Here is a 22,940-nt window from a genome sequence, read left to right as displayed (position 1 = left end):
CTCCGTGAATCCCACCTGGTAAGGATCCCACACAGCGCAGCAATATTCTAACAGAGGACGAACGAGTGTACTCTAAGCTGTCTCTTTAGTGAACTTGTTGCATCTTCTAAGTGTCCTGCCAATGAAACGCAACCTTTGGCTCGCCTTCCCCACAATATTATCTATGTGGTCTTTCCAACTGAAGTTGTTCGTAATTTTAACACCCAGATACTTAGTTGAATTGACAGCCTTGAGAATTGTACTATTTATCGAGTAATCGAATTCCAACGGATTTCTTTTGGAACTCATGTGGATCACCTCACACTTTTCGTTATTGAGCGTCAACTACCACCTGCCACACCATACAGCAATCTTTTCTAAACCGCTTTGCAACTGATACTGGTCTTCGGATGACCTTACTAGACGGTAAATTACAGCATCATCTGCGAACAACCTAAGAGAACTGCTCAGATTGTCACCCAGGTCATTTATATAGCTCAGGAACAGCAGAGGTCCCAGGACGCTTCCCTGGGGAACACCTGATATCACTTCAGTTTTATTCCATGATTTGCCGTCTATTACTACGAACTGCGACCTTCCTGACAGGAAATCACGAATCCAGTCGAACAACTGAGACAATACCCCGTAGGCCCGCAGATTGATGAGAAGTCCCTTGTGAGGAACGGTGTCAAAACCTTTCCGGAAATCTAGAAATACAGAATCAACTTGAGATCCCCTGTCGATAGCGGCCATTACTTCGTGCGAACAAAGAGCTAGCTGCGTTGCACAAGAACGATGTTTTCTGAAACCATGCTGATTACGTATCAATAGATCGTTCCCTTCGAGGTGATTCATAATGTTTGAATACAGTATAATCTCCAAAACCCTACTGCAAACCGACGTCAACGATATAGGTCTGTAGTTCGATGGATTACTCCTACTACCCTTCTTAAACACTGGTGCGACCTGCGCAATTTTCCAATCTGTAGGTACAGATCTATCGGTGAGCGAGCGGTTGTATATGATTGCTAAGTAGGGAGCTATTGTATCAGCGTAATCTGAAAGGAACCTAATCGGTATACAATCTCGACCTGAAGACTTGCCCGTATCAAGCGATTTGAGTTGCTTCGCAACCCCTAAGGTATCTAGTACATCCATCCCTGTTTCATAAAAAACAAAGTACATTAGGACTTTGTTTTTATGAAACAGGTATACCTCTTCATACTTAAAGCACACACATTTATATATTGTCAGTAGTACTTTCCATTATGGTCTATGTATTGTTTTTTAGCTGTAGACAATCTGCGAATGTATTTATGTTTTTCCCATTTTTGCTGCAGATCTGATGATGTTCATTATAGACCGAAACCAGTAATCTGTTAACAAAAAGTTTGTGACCATAGATGTAAAGTAAAGGAAACGAATTGTTGTGATGTCTCACATGAAACTTGGAAATCTGCTGCTGAAATATATCTTGTACTATAAGAAATTTATGGCGAAGACTTTTTGTCACGTACGCGAGTTTTTGAGTAGTTCAAGAGTTTGCAAGATGGCCGAGAAGACGCTGAAAATGACTCACGCCCCGAACCCCCGTCAACCACAAACACGGGTGAAAATATCGAAAACTGGATAAGCTGCTCGATCCGCCCGCCGGTCGAGTATTTTATCGATTGCTGAAACTGTGCGAATTGACAAAGAATAGATAAGGCATAGTTTACACAGGTGATAAAATTGTGTGCGAAACTGTTGTCGAAAATTGTCACGATCGAATCTTGGTTTTTCACTTAAAATCCTGAAACTAAGTACAAGTTCATGCAACCCAACTTCACCGAGAGCGAAAAAGCTCGAATGAGCAAATCAAGATTCAAAGCGATGATAATTGTTTTTTTTCAGTATTCCTGGAGTTGTATATCTTCACTGTGCTCCTAAACGTGAAGCTGTTCATCAGCTTTCCAACCCTGAGGGTCTTACTCTACTCCTTGAAAATATAAGAAAAAAAAAGATCAGAATTGTGGAAGAACAAGACAACGCACCAACTCATACCATGTAGACTGTTAAGAGGTTTCCATAGAAGTACAGCATCCCAGTGTTAGACCACCAACGTCATTCGCCTGACCTAGCACCAAGTGACTTTTGTATATTCGCCACACACAAATCTACATTACAAGGAGCAACATTTAAGTCCGTTAAAACTGTAAAGGGAAAAGGAGCACTTGTCATCAAAGAGCTCACAAAGGAAGATGTCTAGCAGTGTTTCCATCAATGGAAAACATGTTAAGAGCGTTGTATGGATACAGGAAGGGAGTGCATTGAGTGTGACAGTAATTAAATATGTATGTTTTTGTAATAAACGTGTTCCAGAAATTGTCCCTTTATTTCATAGTCACACCTCGTACAACACAATGACAAATATACGCACACTCGTAATTTTTTCCTTTTTCTTTATCTGGATAACTGTACACTCATATACTGATGGATATAAAGAATGTAATTTCAAGACTAATGCGAGCAAGCATTGTAAGAATCACTGGTTCTTGTTTAAGTTTTAGGTAACATACACTCCTGGAAATTGAAATAAGAACACCGTGAATTCATTGTCCCAGGAAGGGGAAACTTTATTGACACATTCCTGGGGTCAGATACATCACATGATCACACAGACAGAACCACAGGCACATAGACACAGGCAACAGAGCATGCACAATGTCGGCACTAGTACAGTGTATATCCACCTTTCGCAGCAATGCAGGCTGCTATTCTCCCATGGAGACGATCATAGCGATGCTGGATGTAGTCCTGTGGAACGGCTTGCCATGCCATTTCCACCTGGCGCCTCAGTTGGACCAGCGTTCGTGCTGGACGTGCAGACCGCGTGAGACGACGCTTCATCCAGTCCCAAACATGCTCAATGGGGGACAGATCCGGAGATCTTGCTGGCCAGGGTAGTTGACTTACACCTTCTAGAGCACGTTGGGTGGCACGGGATACATGCGGACGTGCATTGTCCTGTTGGAACAGCAAGTTCCCTTGCCGGTCTAGGAATGGTAGAACGATGGGTTCGATGACGGTTTGGATGTACCGTGCACTATTCAGTGTCCCCTCGACGATCACCAGTGGTGTACGGCCAGTGTAGGAGATCGCTCCCCACACCATGATGCCGGGTGTTGGCCCTGTGTGCCTCGGTCGTATGCAGTTCTGATTGTGGCGCTCACCTGCACGGCGCCAAACACGCATACGACCATCATTGGCACCAAGGCAGAAGCGACTCTCATCGCTGAAGACGACACGTCTCCATTCGTCCCTCCATTCACGCCTGTCGCGACACCACTGGAGGCGGGCTGCACGATGTTGGGGCGTGAGCGGAAGACGGCCTAACGGTGTGCGGGACAGTAGCCCAGCTTCATGGAGACGGTTGCGAATGGTCCTCGCCGATACCCCACGAGCAACAGTGTCCCTAATTTGTTGGGAAGTGGCGGTGCGGTCCCCTACGGCACTGCGTAGGATCCTACGGTCTTGGCGTGCATCCGTGCGTCGCTGCGGTCCGGTCCCAGGTCGACGGGCACGTGCACCTTCCGCCGACCACTGGCGACAACATCGATGTACTGTGGAGACCTCACGCCCCACGTGTTGAGCAATTCGGCGGTACGTCCACCCGGCCTCCCGCATGTCCACTATACGCCCTCGCTCAAAGTCCGTCAACTGCACATACGGTTGACGTCCACGCTGTCGCGGCATGCTACCAGTGTTAAAGACTGCGATGGAGCTCCGTATGCCACGGCAAACTGGCTGACACTGACGGCGGCGGTGCACAAATGCTGCGCAGCTAGCGCCATTCGACGGCCAACACCGCGGTTCCTGGTGTGTCCGCTGTGCCGTACGTGTGATCATTGCTTGTACAGCCCTCTCGCAGTGTCCGGAGCAAGTATGGTGGGTCTGACACACCGGTGTCAATGTGTTCTTTTTTCCATTTCCAGGAGTGTAGTAACTTCTCAGGCTATATACTCCTATTTAATTAAATGGCTCTGAGCACTATGGGACTTAACATCTGAGGTCATCAGCCCCTAGAACTTAGGACTACTTAAACTGAACTAACCTAAGTACATTACACACATCCATGCCCGAGGCAGGATTCGAACCTGCGACCGTAGTGGTCACGCGGTTCCAGACTGAAGCGTCTAGAACCGCTTGGCCACACCGGCCGGCCCTATTTAATTCTCATACGGCTGCAAGGATGAGTGACATACATATTAGTGTCAGTGGTTTTGAGAAATATCTGAAATCGCTAAAGGTGAACACAGCTCCCGTGTCCGAAGGAGTCCTTATCAGCTTCTATCCCCAATTTGCGGCTGAGTTAGTCGTTCTGTTAACAGTTGGGTAGTTATAACTAAACTTTCCCTATCTAGCACGTTATAACACGGAAACTAATTACACTACGAGTCACAAACTTGGTACATTAATGTCCAGAGTATGGGGTGCATGACGTCCAAGCGCCACAGCGCCACCGTCCAGTTCCAACTATGACCACCAGGTGCCGTGATCAGTCATCGTAATTCATAGTCTCTCTCACCTGACTAGTCGCAGTGCATTTATTGACGTGTCAACATGAGTTTGGACAAAAGGAGCAGGGCATTATTGTTGAAGCTCTATTATCAAACCAACAGTAATGCTACAACTCCACTTCTAGAAATCGCCTGCTGAAAGGATTACGCAAGGGTCCTCTTTCTCCGCATGTGGAGCATGATGAAGAGGTTCCAATCAACTGGAGAACTGGGCGTCGCTCCGGGAAGAGGCCGACAACTGGTTGCACCCCAGGAGGTTGATGAAATCTCTGTTGCTATGGCAGACAACGCTGCATGCAATTCCCGATCATCAGGCAGTGCGCGAGCTGTGTCACGACGATGGTTCATCCCGTGGTCCACTGTGGGACGGTGCTTCAAATCATTCTCAAATGGTATCCGTACAAGATCCATATCGTCCAGCAGCTTGCACCACAGGGCGCACAAAGACGTGTTGACTTCGCTCTCCACCTTCTCGTAAGGACTGAAGTTAACCGAATGCTGGCCATGGACCATCCTGTGGACAGACGAAGCTCATTTTTCTCCGAGGTGTGAGGTGAACACACAGATTTGTCGAGTGTGGGGATTTTCACCTACAGTCACTGTGCATGAAGCTCCTATGTGTGGTGAACGTGTCACCAAATGGTGTGGCTTCACGGCTACCTTCATCAGTGACTCATTCATTTTTGAACAGGTTGGCGCTCAATGACCAAAGCCGTGCAGTGTGACTGACCTGTGTTACTGCGATATGCGTCGCCAGCATGCCATACCCGCCCTACACGAGAGAGACGCATTGAATTCAACAGTTTTTATGCGAGATGGGGCCCCACCGCACGTTGCTCGTGTAGGTCACCTGCTTCTCTGAAACACATTTGAAAACGACCTGGTTATCATCCAATTGGTTTCAAATGATTGGCCGGCACGATCACCTGGTGGTGGTGGTGGTGGTTAGTGTTTAACGTCCCGTCGACAACGAGGTCATTAGAGACGGCACGATCACCTGATTGCAATCCCTGGTATATGGTTTTGGGCTACCTGAAGGACAAAGTTCACCGGGGCACATTCACACATGTGCTGATCTGAAGCGCAGCTTATTAAGAGAGGTAGCCAAGATACCTACGGACATGCTTCGTTCTGCTGCGCAGAATGCAATCCTGCGTTTTTAGGCTCTTCTGCACAATGATGGGCGCCGTATTGAGCACCTTTTGTAACAGTAATGTTACCGGTACGTAATGGTACAATGTACTGTTGCAGCACATTAAAACTGTTTCAGTTGAACTGATACTGCATTATTTCTCTTCTCCTTGTCCTTGACGTTAATGCTACCAAGTTTGGTCCTCGTACGGTAATTATGTTCCGGGTTATGATGTGTTAAATAAGGAAAGTTTAACTAGAACCAACCGGTATAAGCGGCTGTCAAATGAAAATGAGATATGGAAAAAACTGTGAAGGTGCGGATAGGATTCGCGCACTAAGAGTTCCTTAGAAACTTAAACACATAGACTGACGTTCTTTCCGGGAATCGAGGATATACACCATTATCGCTTGTTATCGACATGGATACTGCCAAAATTTCGGTCTCAGGGATTCCTAGACTTTCGAGGATATTTTAATTTCAAGTTTCATGTCGGATAACAAATGACAAAAGATATATTTTTTTAGTGTGTCAAAATCAAAAATTAACTGTTTCGGCTATTTCCCTTCACCTGTACTGTGAAAGTTTACTTTTTGTCAAATTTCATGATTATAGGTCCATGAGAAGTACACTATAGGTTTTGATAAGTAAGTTTTAGGGTATCAAAATATTATACATAAATAGGCGTATATTTGACTGAAATGACTTAGAAGCTTAAAAGTTTTAAAGCGCCAAGGGACCATAGACATATGTGACATACACTCGAACGTCATACGTCTACTCATGCCTGAGAGAAAAGGTTCCTAACAGACGAACAGACAAATAGACAGACGGACAAGAAAGTGATCCAGTAAGAGTTCCGTTTTTACAGGCTGAGGCACGGAAACCCTAAACAGTAAGTAAACCGTTTATTATTTCAAAAGTAACTGGCATAACTCTTAACATATTTATCCCACTGTGAGACAAGACCGTCAACACCTTCATGGAAAAGTGTTTGCAATTGCCTGCGGAACCGTGAGTGAACTGTAAAACCTTGCTTCTTGACAAATGTCATGATTCTATGTCAGATTGGGAAGTACCCTATGGGTGCCCGCCAGGCTACCCTCGCGGTCTAACGCGCTGCTTCCCGAGCGGGAAAGCATTTTACTCGGTGCCACACTAACGCTTATTATCAAAACTACGATCGTATGGAGCACGAGAAAAAATTTGTAAGTGGATTGAGAATTTATTGATTAGGAGGACCCAACATGTTATTTATCCTGGATGGAGAGTCATCGACAGATGTAAAGTGACTTCGGCTGTACCCCAGGACTGTGTGTTCTTACTCTTGCTGTCCTTGTTGTATCTTAATGACCTTGCACAGAATATTAATGGTAATCCCAGATTTTTTGCAGATGATCCAGTTATCTACACTGAAGTACTGTCTGAATAAATCTGCCTGTCTCGATAAGAGTTCAACATGGTGCAAAGACTGGCAACTAGCTTTAAATGTTCAGAAATGAAAAATTGTGCACTTCACAAAACGAAAGAACAGGTTGTCCTCTCAATATGAAAGAGTCACATTGGAATGGGAAAATTCATACAAATAGTGTAACACTTCGTGGGGATATGCAATGGAACTCCACGTAGGCTCACTTGCAGGCAAAGCGCGCCACAGATTTCGGTTTAATGGCACAGTACTAAATAAATGCAGTCAGTTCAAAAAGGAGATTGGAAGATTGATTACACGCCGGCCGCGGTAGCCGAGCGGTTCTAGGCGCTTCAGTCTGGAACCGCGCGACCTCTACGGTCGCAGGTTCGAATCCTGCCCGGGCATGGATGTGTGTGATGTCCTTAGGTTAGTTAAGTTTAAATAGTTCTAAGTTATACGGGACTGATGATGTCAGATGTTTCGTCCCATAGTGCTCAGAGCCATTTGAACCATTGATTACACGTTATTCGTGCGACACATCCTAGATTACTACTCAAGTGCCGGTACCCCTACAAAAATGGGACTAACAGGGAATGTTGAAAGTGTACAGAGTAGTGCAGCACGAACGGTCACAGTTTTGTTTGACTCTTGGGAGAGTGTTACAGGAATGTTGGAGAACAGAATTGGCAGACACTTGAAGATATGACGCTAACAATACAGAAAAAGTCTATTTACAAAGCTTCAAGAACCACCTCCCATGGAGGTCTTGAGGATGGACTCAGATTAGTTACAGTGTTCACAGAGGAATTTAAATAGTCATTGCTTCCGCGCTCCGTACCTGAATGGATAGGTAAGTATTCCTAATAACCTATACAATGGGTAACAACCTCTGCCACGCACTTCACAGTGGTTTGCAGAGTATGGACGCATATGTAGATCCAGAAAATGTTGCCTAGGGAAAGCATCTTGCTCGCGAAAGTGGCAGGAGTCTATCACGAGCTGTCGCACTGAGCGGATGTTGAATGCCTAGCCTTGGATGCCGAGATGTGATACAGATTTGCATTAAAGTTCACAAAAGCACTAGCAGCGCTTAGAATTTGGATAATAAGTGGTTGAATGGATTCACTAGCAACGCACCTACTGGAAATCTTCAGATTCATACAACCCGTATCTAAAGACTTCACAATTGCACTGGTCACACCAGTACACAGGAAAGGAAATCCGTGTTCCAAACACATCAAATAATCCGAAGAACACGATTTTTTGACACCTAATCGGCATGTATTCACAAAATATCGGTTTTGTGAACCAAACTTTCTCTTTATTAGCACAAAGTGATGAGTGCTGTCGACAGTAGTTCTCAAGATGATTCGATAACTTTAATTTCCAGAAGGGTTTTGGAACCGTTCCTCACAAGCAGCTTGTAATAAAATCCCCTTTCTGTGAATCACAGTGTTAGCTGTGCAGTTGGATTTGCGATTTCGTATCACAAAAGTTACATTTCGTAGTAACTGACAACAAGTCGTACAGCGAAACAGAAGTTATGTCCGACATTCCGCAAAGAAGCTTCATATGCCTTCTGTTGCTCTCTGTCTACCTAAACGTTTTAGGAGAAAATCTGAACAGCCCTCGCAGATTTTTTACCGTCTAGAGGTTATCAGAACATCAAGTCGAATTTCACAATGATTTACCTAAAGAATTGCATGGTTATGGAAGTTGCACCTGACGCTGAACATTAAAAATTTCGAGGTCCTTCAGGTGGAATAATAAAATATTGCTATTTTTCTCGAGAAAGAATCCAAAATGCGTTCTGTGCAGAAGGGGACTGGCGAAATAATTAACGACGAGACATCAAGACAAGGGCCAATGGCGGCACGTCTCGTGGCAGTTGCTGACTAAAGCTGTGTTTTCCTTGGAGCAGGAGTTTTGCACCGCGCGAGCATGATATAGTGTTTTCCATAGATGTGGACACAAATCTTAAAATAAGTTGCGGAATTTTGTATTCCCATAAGACGAAACCGCAAGCGTGTTAACTATTCAGTCCACACGTGCTGTCTGAGAAGTGTGTTCAAAGAGTTGTTACTGTACAGTACTGATGGATCGCATGGAAGGAAAGAAAATTCCTGGGATTCCTGACAACTAAACATACAAGGTACTACGAAGAAGAACATTCTTAGCTTCAAACTTATCCGAAGGGCGATCATCAAGACGGTTTGGACACTGCTTCAATTAACAGTTTATCTTCTTTGACAATAACGCGCAATCGTAGCTTTTTAGCACACTTAATAGCTATTTGCACACGAACTTTTTCTAACTTGAAGCAACTGTTTTAACAGAACATATAACGCATTAGACTCCTCTACAACCATTTGGCCCGTCACGCCTGATGGAAAGTCATACGCATTGAATTCTGTCGGGAAACAAGTTAATTGTTTCGCCACTGTTTAAGCGACGGCGCACTGCGGCACGAGTATTACGTACTACACGGCGCAAAATGCCTGCCCCTAATAAAACACGAATTAAACGTGAATTTCAAATAACGGCGTGCTTACAGTCCTTTGAGGAGAAGCGGTTATCTCCAAATTGCGTCGTTCTGTAAAAGTTTTAGGCAACTATTGGCTGCTATATATGTTATAGAGGCCAACGAGTACATCATGAAGATGATCTTTCTTTTCGAAAATAAATGTCTTGCGTGAAAATTTTCTTTTACTGTTGAGGGGAAATTTATCTCCAAGTAGGGAAGTGCTCGACTAGATAGTGTAATCTGTTATCCATTTTATAATCACTGAACTCTGACTTTAAGCAGGTATTCTGGTTACATCGCATTACGAACATCGATGTGCTATACCTTTTCGGAATCGTGGAAATGTCCTCTTTCGCCACCCGGTGTGGCCGAGCGGTTCTAGGCGCTTCAGTCTGGAACCGCGCAACTGCTACGGTCGCAGGTTAGAATCCTGTCTCGGGCATAGATGTGTGTGATGTCCTTAGGTTAGTTAGGTTTAAGTAGTTCTAAGTTCTAGGGGACTGATGACCTCAGATGTTAAGTCCCATAGTGCTCAGAGCCATTTGAACCTTTTTTTTTGTCCTCTTTCATTTTGGGAAAGAATATTACATTTTAGTTGAAAAGGGAGTGACATATGTGGTAGGTCTGAGAGAGCACGTAAGTTTTCGAGCAATTTTCTGGTGCGTCATTTTTGAGGAGTCATAGAAGCCAGACCGTAATTAGGTGAAAAATTTATTTTCTCACTTAAAAAAATGTTCGAATGTGTGTGAAATCTTATGGGACTTAACTGCTGAGGTCATCAGTCCCTAAGCTTACACACTACTTAACCTAAATTATCCTAAGGACAAACACACACACCCATGCCCGAGGGAGGACTCGAACCTCCGCCGAGATCAGCCGCACAGTCGATGACTGCAGCGCGTTAGACCACTCGGCTAATCCCGCGCGGCCCGCACTTTAAGGATATTACATTTCTATTTCCCTTATTTTCTAATTAGTCGTTTCATCGCTACATTTTCAAACGTCAGACACCGAGACTGTGCTTCCCTATTGCGGCGGAGGACACATGGGTACAAAGCTTGATTTTTTTTTTTTTTTGTTGGTTGCATAATATGTCATTACTAATGAACAGTCCCCGTGTTTGTCAATTAAGTGTTCGTAAAGCAACTGCGTTAGTAACTCCAGTCTATGCAAAGCTGCGACATAGCGCACTTGTCATTGCAGCACGCTGCCACTGTTGTAATGCCGCAATAAGCGCTTACTCATCGGTGAAGGATGGCAATGTCGTACTCTGCGTTTTTAGTGCGTAGGTTAGTGCCACGTTGTCTCTGGCCAGCAACAGTTAGATGATAGACTGAGCTTATGAGTGAACTAGTTGGCGACCATATGCTGTGTCCATGCCATCCAAGTCTCCATTCTTGCATCTTCTCATTGACTGGAGCCATTCCAGCTAGTTGTCGGACCGTTGTGTTCTTGATACGGTCAGGCAGGGAAATGGCTAATGATCTTCTCCGTAATTGCATTTCCATGGCGTATAGTGAGCGCTGAGCGCGTCTAAGTGTGTTCCAGCTCTCGGTATTATCTACTGCAACTGGTCTCACCAATGTGCGGTGTATCTTTGATTTTAGGTGGTTAGGCACCTTCTTATGATGAAGAATACCAGTTACGTCTCTGAATCTTATCAAAGTCCATTTTTATTCTTGCTGTCACATCCTTATTTACATTTCCATAGCTCTGTAGTCAAGAACATAGACGTCGCAATGTGTCCACGTTAGTAACAAAAGCTCCATTAATTAGTACAGTTCCAGGAGATGGATTAGTTTCGCAGCATTCAGCGTTCTGGATGTTCCAACGAAGGCCAGTTCTTTCTAGATGATCATGGACTTTAATTTCAAGATCCTCCCTGATATCCACCGCAAGCAATACGTAATCAACAAGGAACAATGGAAAGGAAATGTTTCTCAGCGATTTTGGCACCATGGCATTGGCAACCACGTGCTGCAAAAAACGCAAACGCAAATAAATGAAACACGAGATATGAGCAATTAATGTAAATTTATGTTCATAAAAACGGAACAGTTGTGAGGGGTAACAATAGTATTCCATTTGCGCATTTCGTTTTGTTCATACTTGCCACCATTAGGCAGATTGTGGGAATCAACATCCGCCATTATTATTACAAAGCGACTAATCAGAAAGCAAAGAAAACCCACCTGTAAGAAAGAATGGTTGTGTCTTTAAACTGAGCAAAGGAAACTATTAACGAAATTACGATCTGCCTTTAATGACTCCTCAAATTAGACACTCGGCAAAAAGTGCTCGATGAAGTACGCTTTCTCTTAAACATTACCGCGCATGTCATCCCCTTTTCAACTAAAATGTAATATTTCCAAGTGAAATAAAAGTGAAACGTTAGTTATAAGTCAGAGGTCAATCATTATGAAATGGGTAGCAGTACCAGTCTCGTGTTTAACCATCTGTACTCACAGCGCTTGTTTGTTGTGGTGTTGCAGCTGGTGGCGATCCAGGGGTTCTGCAAGTCGACGCGGGAGTACTGCCCGCCGGGTGTGCCGGGGTCTCCGGGTCCTCAGGGGCCGCCCGGACTGCACGGCCAGCCCGGCGCCAAGGGCGACCGCGGAGAGCGGGGGTTCCCCGGCGAGCCCGGCTCCAGGGGACTCCCCGGCGTGGCGGGGCTGCCCGGTCCCCGCGGCCCCAAGGGCGAACTCGGCTACCCTGGTGAGTGATCGCCTCACCCTGCTCTCTGTCGACACTATGTCATAACATGCCCTGTCCAATCATATATCAACTCTCGATTTCCCTGACCTTATCCATTATTATTATATTTTCAGATCGGTAACTGATAATTTTTTTTTTTTTTTTTTTTTTTTTTGGAAGTAGCAGCTCCACAGCATCACTTCTTGTAGTTCTTATTTTATGTATTTGTACTTCATTTCTTTGTAACTAGTTTCGGGGTCGTAACCTTATTCTCAGGCTCTCATTCTAATAATTGGCCAATCTGTCAAATTACAACCCTAACTGATGATTTCTTTTATACTGTGCCGTAGTCATAGTGTGACAGTAGTTTTCTACAGTTGTTTGTTGCCACGGTTATATAAGCATATTTCACTTGTTTTTTACTCAGACATTGCCCTTCCTACCCTTCTTTTCATAATTTTGAAGTCACGGAGGTTTCAACTTTAACCTGTAGGGATCTGAAAGTCGACAACATCAACTGATTGTCAGAGATAAATTTTTTCCTGTTCCTACGTTCTTTGCATTCTGTTTTGGCGGGCTGTATCGTAACTTATCGGCATTTTATGGTGCGAAATTTTGTGTATATTACAGGCGTCTTTTAACGATGTGTGTATGCATTCACTTTGCATCAGTGCATCGTCGAAAAATCCTACCAGCTGTGATATTTACTCTGGAAGACATATAGAAGCCTATATGATCGTCTTTTGTTCAACTGACATGCGCTTGACACATAGAAGACCCTGTATAATATCTAAATTTCAGTTAAGTAGCATTATGGACACTTTATCACTTAATAGTGGCAATAGCTACAAGAAGCATTATTGAATAAAAGAATTTTCTGTAACTAATGTTAGTTTTGTGATTGTTACAGATGGATATGGGGAGCTGTTCTTTCCAAAACAGTGACAGTCAGAATTAGGTACAGCTGTAGGTATTTTGTCCTAAAATTTGTATATAGCACAAGTAACCACTGTTCAGAGGTTTGGCAGCTCTTGAAAGGTTCGCTACCGACAAGAAGGCAAAGGTTATTTCTAAGCAGGAGCCATACAATCACGATTTGCTGAGAGGTAGCAGCACTGCTTCTCACGAGATCACACAAAATCGAATAAGAGAAATTAGAGATAACATTGGCCTAAATGGAAGTGTAACAATCACGGATACATACACTCTCTGCGTGGTGAATGATGGATAATAAATAAACTCCTCCCCCTATCACAAAGTGATGCGTGATGCCAGTCAGTAGCATCAGTAGCACAAGCACAAACAACATCGTTTGGTTGCAAATGTGCCCGTAATGACACACTGTGAGATGACAGAGTCAAATTCCCGTTATGTTTGCAACAAGCGTCGACTGCAGTTTCTCTGTATTTGGAGTACAAAAGAGCACGGCATACATATTTCTGTAAAACTGTGCAAATTGTACTGTGCCTACCTAGACGAGGACTCAATCAATCCATTAGCCACGTGAAGCTCATGTTTGTCGCGCCAGCACTGATTATTGTACAGAAAGCCAGATGGCAGAATGAAAATAAAAACTAAAGATCAATATCGACTCATCCCAAGCCCTAGACACTTACGTGCGCAAACGCCTGGCTTGGCTCCGATCACTCAGATTAGATGCAGTTTTCTGTAGTGTAGACGTTATCCCTTTCTCTGTGTTATCTCGGGAAATCAGGGTTCGACGGACGGTCCAGCACATATTTTCACTGTCGTCATTCCATTATACAGATGACGGTTGTCCGTATTCGCAACTGCGAACGAATTCCATGTATGGAATTATATTTCTCGACTGGATAAAATGTAGCAAAACCAGTCGCATTAGACGTATCTAGAAGCTGCAACAAATGTTTTTGTAGTGTCAGGTTTAATTAACTATTAAAAACCAGAAATATTTGGAATTAAATTTGATATATTTTCGCGTCTTGGTTGCAAGTTAACCACCAAGTCTGTACTAATGTGAAGTTACAGTGCCGACATTCTGTCTCAATCACAGTCACTCTAAACAACCAGCTTATACACGCATTAAAAAGAGTTTTGCATCACCCCGGTTCCCAGAACTCCTGAATATAGAGTTGACTGTGGATATTGACACAGTCCCTTTGACTGTTCAGAGGTGTCACTAAACCCGCCGAAACATGAAAACAACCATGCATGAGCAACGCCTATTAGACGGAGCCCATCGGTTCCCGTCATTCCACCAGGAAAGAGGTACACGGCTCGTGTTGTCTGTAGTTCAACCATGCCTAGACGGTCAATACCGCGGTTCGATCGCGTCCGCATTGTTACTTCGCGACAGGAAGGGCTCTCAACAAGGGAAGTATCCAGGCGTCTCGGAGTGAAAGCGATGTTGTTCGGACACGGAGGAAATACAGAGAGACGGGCACTGCCGATGACATGCCTCGTTCAGGCCACCCAAGGGCTACTACTGCAGTGAATGAGCGCTACCTACGGATAGCACGATGGGGGCGCGAATAGTCTTCCATGAATTCGAATACCTCGCCAGTATGCTGCCGCTATGGTCGCAGGATGGCATTCATGTATCGTTCAGCCGTTACGGTGCCTTCCATGACCTCCAGCGACGTGCGTCGGAACCACATAATGCCATCCCGAAACAGCGGAGAATCTCGACCTTGCTACACTCGCTGGAGAGTGTGTCTAAGGCGTTCAGCCTGAACGGGTTGCCTCCAAACAAGTCCCCGACGATTGTTTGGTTGAAGGTATATGCGACACTCATCGGTGAAGAGAATTTGATGTCAATCCTGAGCGGTCCATTTGGCATGTTGTTGGCCCTATCTGTACCGCGCTGCATGGTGTCGTGGTTGCATGATGGACCTCGCCATGGACGTCGGGAGTGAAGTTGCGCATCATGCAACCTATTGCGCATAGTTCGAGTCGTAACATGTCCTGTGGCTGCACAAAAAACGTTATTCAACATGGTGGCGTTGCTGTCAGGATTCCTCCGGAGAGCGCTTCCTGTCACAAAGTAACAATGCGGACGCGATCGAACCGCGGTATTGACCGTCTAGGCATGGTTGAATTACAGACAACACGAGCCGTAAGCCTCCTTCCTGGTGGAATGACGGGAACTGATCGGCTGTCGGACCCCCCTCCGTCTAATAGGAGTTGCTCATGCATGGTTGTTTTCATGTTTCGGCGGGTTTAGTGACACCTCTGAACGGTCAAAGGGACTGTGTCTGTGATTCAATATCCACAGTCCAAGTCTATATTCAGGAGATCTGGGAACTGGGGTGATGAAAAACTTTGTTTGATGTGTGTTTTTCTCCTGTACTATGCCATTGAAACGAATGTTAATTTTGCTAATCTGTCTTCGGTTCGATGACTCCAGAAAAATGGATGGTAGACTGAAAACCGATCCTACAGTTGCAGTTTCGCTCTATTTAATTCACTTGTAAGAAACAGTCACGCCTGCTGATGCTTTGAAGAAAAATTCTGTACTGGCGAAATGTTGCTAGGATTTCATGGACGATGCAGATTTAAGGTGTAAATGGTATCAAAATTTTGAATTCAAAATCATGATATTATGTGACACCAGAACACATTATCTCCTAGCTGCCCACATATGTACTGACAAAGGCAGCGAAGGGATGGGACTGTCGTCTGAGAAGAAGAAATTATTGATACCATCACAGAATTCAATTTGACTGTCAAAACCTGTTGAAGGTACTTGGAGATATATCAGCTCAGTAGAAGTTGTTTACGGACTGAAAAATGGGAGCTAATTTATGTATTCAATATGAAGAAAAATTTAAGGGCAATTCCATTAATATTGTTGCCGCTGCAGAATCGTCAATCGGACTGAAAAACGGAACCTAATTTATGTAGGCAATCTGAAGAAAAATGAAAGGATATTTCCATTAATTTTCTTGCCACAACAGAATCGTAAAGATTGATTTACTACAGACAAGCCACTTGTTTCACATGTGCCCAAAAAAAGTAAGACAGTTGTGTTAATTTCATCTATGCATCGTTGGAAATGCCCTAATAATAAGACAGGTAAGGGAGAGCGGGGCATGTTGAGACAAATTTCAGATTTTATTTTTTAAATTTTTTGTTTTAATTGGGAAAATTATGATATTATACTTCAATTAGCTGTGCACTTTTTTATGGTATTGACGCTTTGATTAACCACATATATCTCCCAAAATTGGAATATTTGTTTAATGCTGCAAAATGTATCAATGTTCCCCACATGGGGCAAGTTGATACTAGCGAGAGGCAAGTTGATACAAATGTTTAAATAATAAGCTAATTGACATTAAGGTGGCAAATAATTACTCAATAGATAATCGAAAACATTTATTAAGAAGAATATGGTACAGAGGTAATGTAAGACATATTATTAACTTATTTTAAACACACAGATCATGAGATTGTGTCCATAACCTACTCAGAATCACTGATTATAAAGTTAGATGTACAGTGAATACAAGTGTACATCTTACAGTCCTTACCACATTCTATATGGGCCCACTCTTTGCAAGAAATGCACTGTATCCAGTCCTGACCTGGCTTAGATTCGGAGAATGGCTCCAAACATATGAGACACAAGGCGTCGTTCTCTTGCTGAGACTCTGATGCAACCTTCATTTTATTCTTTGGGACGCATTTCTTTTTCTTCACCTTGTTCTTCTCCTTAGTCTGACTCTCTACCTTTTTAAAAAGTCATTTTTTGGCGTTTTCTGACTTGGATACCATTTTAGCTTCCTTTTCTTTGGCTTCCTCTTCCAGTCTCTCCTTTACTGGTATGCTAGTAAGGATAGCGGATTTTAAAGGTCTCTTCCCTTTTTTGATATTTTCTCGCTCTCCAACATTTGGGTAGGTGCGGATGTCTTGAGGGCTCACAGTGAATACATCTAGAGAAACATCCTTACCTGTAGATGGAACTGCAGTTGTAGTCTCAGTTCGGTTCACTTTGGACTGTAGACCATCAGCGTTGCTTGTCCCAGCCTGAGAAGTCTTGACACTGCTGTCTTGTGAAGTCATCTCTCTATCCGTGACTGCGCGGGACAAGAAGTCATCATCAGTAAACACTTCTCTGTTGTATGGCGCAATTCCTGTTGCTTGAAATCCAGATATAATATTTATAGGATTTATTGCTCTAGGTAGTGCCATCTTTACTATGCCAGGAATGTCGTAGATTGTTACAGTTTTCCCTGGATTGTTGATCATCCAGTCGTCTACTGAAGCGAAGTAAAATTTCTTGAAAGGCCCATAAACTGACCTGTCAAGCGGTTGCTGGCGGTGGGAAGTGTGTGGGGGAAGCGACAACATGACGATACCATTTTCTTCGCAAAAGTTGTTACGTGGCCGTAAAAATGTTTAATGAACTTCGAAAACGATTCAGATGTGATACATCCTGGTGGCCCGTTAATGATGAAGTGATCCTTGAAGAATGCTCTCGGAAATATGAACATCGAAGGAACTGAGTCGCCGATGGTACTGACAGCCAATACCACAGTGACAGCCAGCCCCCTTTCCGCTGGCGTAGCTTTCCCTACTTGGCGTACTCCTTTCTGAGCAACGATTTTGTTTGGTCTCTGAACTGTTTGCACACCGGTCTCGTCGACATTCCAAATATCCTTAGGTTCAAATTTGTATTTATCTAAAGTACTCTTCAAATTGTCAAAAAATAGATCAACATTGGCTTTATTAAAACTGGTAGCGCGACTAAGGGTCGTAGCCTCAGGCTCCCTAATTAATAGTCGAGGGTGTCTTTTCATAAATTAGCTACACCAGTCCTTTGTAGCCATTTTATGGTTAATCCATGAATCAGGCAATGTAATGATATTCCTATTAGCAATAGCAAGTTCGTAAGCTAAAACTTTGATGTTTTGTGGTGTAAGTCCGTAGTAGATTTTAGAAGAGTGTATTATAAACTCTTCGAGTTGGATTCTAATTGGTCTGGGAAAATTTTTCTTGGCTTGCCATACCCCATTGTAACCGTTTCACCTTGCGATTCATCTTTTTTTCTTATAAATATAAACAATGTCATTTTGTCGATCTCGAAGGCTACAGCTGCTTCCCGTAAAGACATGGTTTTGGTCTTGACGGCTTCATAGGCTTTTTCAAAGGTCTCATTCGGGACTTTCCCTCGATCTGTCTTCCTGGTATAATTCCGAACCATGTTTCTGTAAGAAAAGACAAAACTCTAATTTTTACAATATTGGGGTACGTTGATACACTGTATCAATTTGCCCCAGCTACGTGTATCAACTTGCCCCATTGAGTAAGTGTCTCTTAAGTCAAACTTAAGTCTGTAAAATATAAAGTCTAGAAAGATGAAACTATCATGAAATTCTTACCAAGAAACAGCCGTTTAATTGTGCCAACAGTGAACTTCCTGAAGAATATCCTCTTGCTGGTACGCCAACTCAAACACACTAGCCAACAATTACTTTCCCCTCATGAAAACAGAATTTCAAGAATAAAAACGCTTAGAGTACTCTGTTGACAGCTGGACGCCGTGTGGCACTGCGTCGCGGTAAACAACAGCCTCTACTCACTCATGTCCGCCCTGCGCATGCGTGTTAGCTGACAGTCCCATCTGTATCAACTTGCCCACGTATCTACTTGCCCCACTCTCCCCTAAGCCTGAAATAATGCTTTCTTATAATCTAACAAACCAGTATGTTGACGAATTAGATCCAAACTAAATGAACATTTCCAATAAGTAGGTACACCCGTCGTTGGCCAATTTCGTAAATTAGCATGTACTTCTGTCAGCCTTCAGCGACAGTAAATAGCTCTCAAGATTTGATTTCCTACAAGGTCTTTCAAGACAACTGTGCGACATGTATCTAAATGAAAGGTTACTCACTGCAAGCTACCTAGAGAACTCAGAGGTTCAGTTGCCTTCCATAGTGCAGAAGATTGGCCCAGCGAAACTAAAGGGGTATTTCCTGTGTCCTCAAACATTGTATAAGAAGACTGAAGTGGCCTGTATAAACAGCAAACGACATATTTCTGCATCCTGCAGGCGCTCAATCTGCTTCGAATGTGTGAATGAATGAAAAATTGCTTAAGTTCAGCGTTTGCGAAATTGTCTTCAGTTGAAGCTTACATGATTAATCTTCCTTTAGTTTTATATTTTGGACACCAATGCTCATAACTGCACTTCTCCTAATTATCTTCAATGTACTTTAAAGTTTTTTAAGTAGTTAACAGATGCAATGCAATTTGAAGCTGTTGCCATAACGAGACATTAGTTTTCAAACAAGCCATTGTTTTGTTTTGATTTGGTAAAGATGTTTTGATGTCAAAAAATAGTAAACAGCAATCGGAATAACCTGTAGTCATTACTTTATATTTCTGTCCAATTACCTATTTAGAAAATGCGGTAGGAATACGGAGTACGTAAATATCCCATGACACAGTTTGTTTTGTAAAACATTGTCACCGACTGAGAGTTAAGGACACTATCAGATGTTGCTTCCTTCAGACAGAAGTATGGAATATAAGCTGCTGTATGATTACAGATTTTTGATGTGATCCAAACGGCAGAGGCACCTAGAAAATGCCCAATATGGCGAAATTAGCTGATAACTGAATCACGAAATAAAGTGACTATCTCAAAATAAAAACAGCCCACATAGGATACTACTTTCCTCAAGACGTCCAGTGAATATTTCATGTTCGACCTCACTGAGCTCTTCTAGTTAGCCGAACCTACTGTTGCTGCTTCTCTACTGACAGCACAATGCTTTCCACCTACTTTCGTACCGGCGGGTCCGCCATCCGTGACATATCGTGGCCAATGTGCGTTACATAATTGGGGGGGGGGGGGGGGGAATCTGGATACTTTTAATCACATAAAGTAAATGAAAGGATAAAATATACCAATATAGAAAATGATGGGGCAAAAGTGAATTCATGCCTAAAACGTAAGACTGAAAGGAAATGCAAAGTTGTAGAAAAGTACTTGGTCGTGGGGAAGATAGACACAGCTCAGAGAAAACTTGAATTAATCATTGTAGAAATAAGAACCTGAGGTATGAACGTCAAGAGCTCAGACAGCAGGCCACTACTAAACAGAGAAGGAAAGGCTCAAAACTGGCAGGATATGGAAGGGGTATACAAAGGAAATAAACGTGGAGACTGGATGAAGATGAGATGGGAGATGTGATCCAGAAGAATTTGACAGAGCACCGAATGAAGTCAAAAAGGCATCTGTATTAGAAGGCATTGCAGGTTGCTATTTTATAGCAAGGACACAGCACAGTGTTTAAGAGAATGAACAGGGAACAATTATAATCTGAGGTAAAGACATAAGTTCTCCGATTAAGAAGGACTTAAGGCATGCATTCTTTCTTCCCTACAGTTCAACATAAACAAATATCACAAACGATCATAACAATAACGTAACTTGTCTTATTTGGGTGATAGTTAAAACTTTACCGATCCCTCATATTACTCGTCTTTCCCGCAGCTTATAGCTGTTTCAAGTATCGTACACCAACTTGTGTTTTCTGAATAACTAGTGTTATGTTGCAACCACAATGATACTGATATGATGTGTTCTGCTTGCAGAAGTGTCACACGTGTACGTTGCTGTTACACGTGTGTATGTCGGCCTGTTTGTGTGTTGCAGGTCCTCCCGGACTGGACGGCCGAGACGGAGTGCCTGGAGAGCCGGGCCTGGACGGGCTGCCCGGCCGCAATGGGCTGGACGGGGTGCCCGGCAGGCCGGGCACGGACGGGGTGCCGGGGACGCCGGGCACACCAGGCAGGAACGGCACGGACGGTGCGTCACTAGCATACAGCAAACAGCACGCCGTACACAGCAGACAGCAAACAACAAACAGTAAACACCACAAGCATACAGCACTGTCCGAGCAGACAGCAAACAGCATACAGCAGACAACAAACAGCATACAACAAACAGCACACAGCAGACAGTAGGCAGCATACAGCAGACAGCAGACAGCATACAGCATACAGTATACAGCACACAGCAAATGGTGTACATGAAACAGAAGACAGCATACAACATGCAGCAAACAGCATACAGCAAACAGCAGAGACGCACAGTTATAGTCATAATTTCTATTTTGTGTTTGGGATACAAGGAGCATTTAAAAAACTGCAGGCTGAATTACAGATGCTACACTGGGGTGTGATATGTCTGCTCCAGTCGTAATTTCTGTTTTTGTTTGTTATAAATTGGACATTTCGGAAGCTGGCGGCTCAGTCACAGTAGGTCAACATCAGTTTTTCATCACTTTTCGTAACGTGCACGTCCCACTGCTCCTACTTGATAAATATTAAGTTAAAAGCGAAAACTGGCACTTGTGGAACTATACAATACTCCTGCTCAAATTACACCTGTAGTGTTGGCAGAAGAGCCAACACTGTGTTTCTAGAGGAGGCCGAAATGCACGCGTTTAATTACACGTTGACTGGCGCGAGGTCTGGAACAGTTAAAGGAATTAATAGTAGCAAATAAAGTAAGTAGTTGATATAATACTTAACTTTAATCCACAATTGTAGAACATCGTTCTTGATGATACATGCTTCACATAATAAATGTCAATTGAATACGGCGCCTTGCTAGGTCGTAGCAAATGTAGCTGAAGGCTATGCTAACTATCGTCTCGGCAAATGAGAGCGTAATTGTCAGTGAACCATTGCTATGAACGTCGGCTGTACAACTGGGGCGAGTGCCAGTACGTCTCTCTAGACCTGCCGTGTGGTGGCGCTCGGTCTGCTATCACTGACAGTGGCGACACGCGGGTCCGACGTATACTAATGGACCGCGGCCGATTTAAAGGCTACCACCTAGCAAGTGTGGTGTCTGGCGGTGACACCACAACATCCATGGATTACCGTCACGAGAAAGGGGAAGAATAAAACTTTAATTATTGCATCAAAAGCAGCGGTTCCGTAATTTAATGATTCTGTCCTTCCCTCTGTATTCAGCCTTTATTGTGACATGGTTATCCCAATTTTTAGGGTTCCATACCTCAGCTAGTAAAAACGAAACCTGAATACAATCGCTTTGTTGTCCAACTATGTGGCCAGCCGCTGTGGCCGAGTGGTTCTAGGCGCTTCAGTCCGGAACCGCGCTGCTGCTACGGTCGCAGGTTCGAATCCTGCCTCGGGTATGGGTGTGTGTGATGTCCTTAGGTTAGTTGGGTTTAAGTAGTTCTAAGTATAGGGGACTGATGACCTCAGTTGTTTGTCCCATAGTGTTAAGAGCCATTTGAACCATTTTTTTTTCAACTCTGTCCGCCTGTTAAGACCTCGTTTCCTCAGTGAGGTATTGAATTGGTATTGAATTATCCGGTTGATATTTACACCAAATACTACGGTCTACGGTCAGTTGGCACTGTAAAAAGTTTAAACTTCCACGTCAATGCAATCCAAATATACACCAATTTATGTCACGTATTACAAAGCATAACGTACAGCATTGGCCCCTTACTTAGCTTGCAATCATCGCGAATCGCTCGACCAGGAAAAGTCTCAAGCGACTGGAAAAAAAGCTCAGGGGACCACTGTACATAAGAATGGTAAAAGAACAGACATGTAGAATTACAGACCAATATCTTTAGCATTGGTTTGCTGCAGAACCCTTCAACACAT

General features: G+C 43.5%; 1 protein-coding gene across 1 annotated transcript in view; it reads left to right on the top strand.

Annotated features, from left to right (window-relative positions):
• LOC126483615 (uncharacterized) overlaps positions 1-22,940 on the top strand; it is a 733,734-nt gene that overhangs the window by 302,551 nt on the left and 408,243 nt on the right. Inside the window, exons 2-3 of the mRNA XM_050106657.1 lie at positions 12,098-12,320; positions 20,947-21,099. Coding sequence (XP_049962614.1) covers positions 12,098-12,320; positions 20,947-21,099 — 376 coding nt within the window. The remainder of the gene's footprint in view (positions 1-12,097; positions 12,321-20,946; positions 21,100-22,940) is intronic.

The sequence above is a fragment of the Schistocerca serialis genome, chromosome 6, assembly GCF_023864345.2.
Source record: "Schistocerca serialis cubense isolate TAMUIC-IGC-003099 chromosome 6, iqSchSeri2.2, whole genome shotgun sequence".
NCBI lineage: Eukaryota > Metazoa > Arthropoda > Insecta > Orthoptera > Acrididae > Schistocerca > Schistocerca serialis.
The sequence above is the reverse complement of the archived record's forward strand: the minus strand, read 5'-3'. Positions and strand labels throughout refer to the sequence as shown.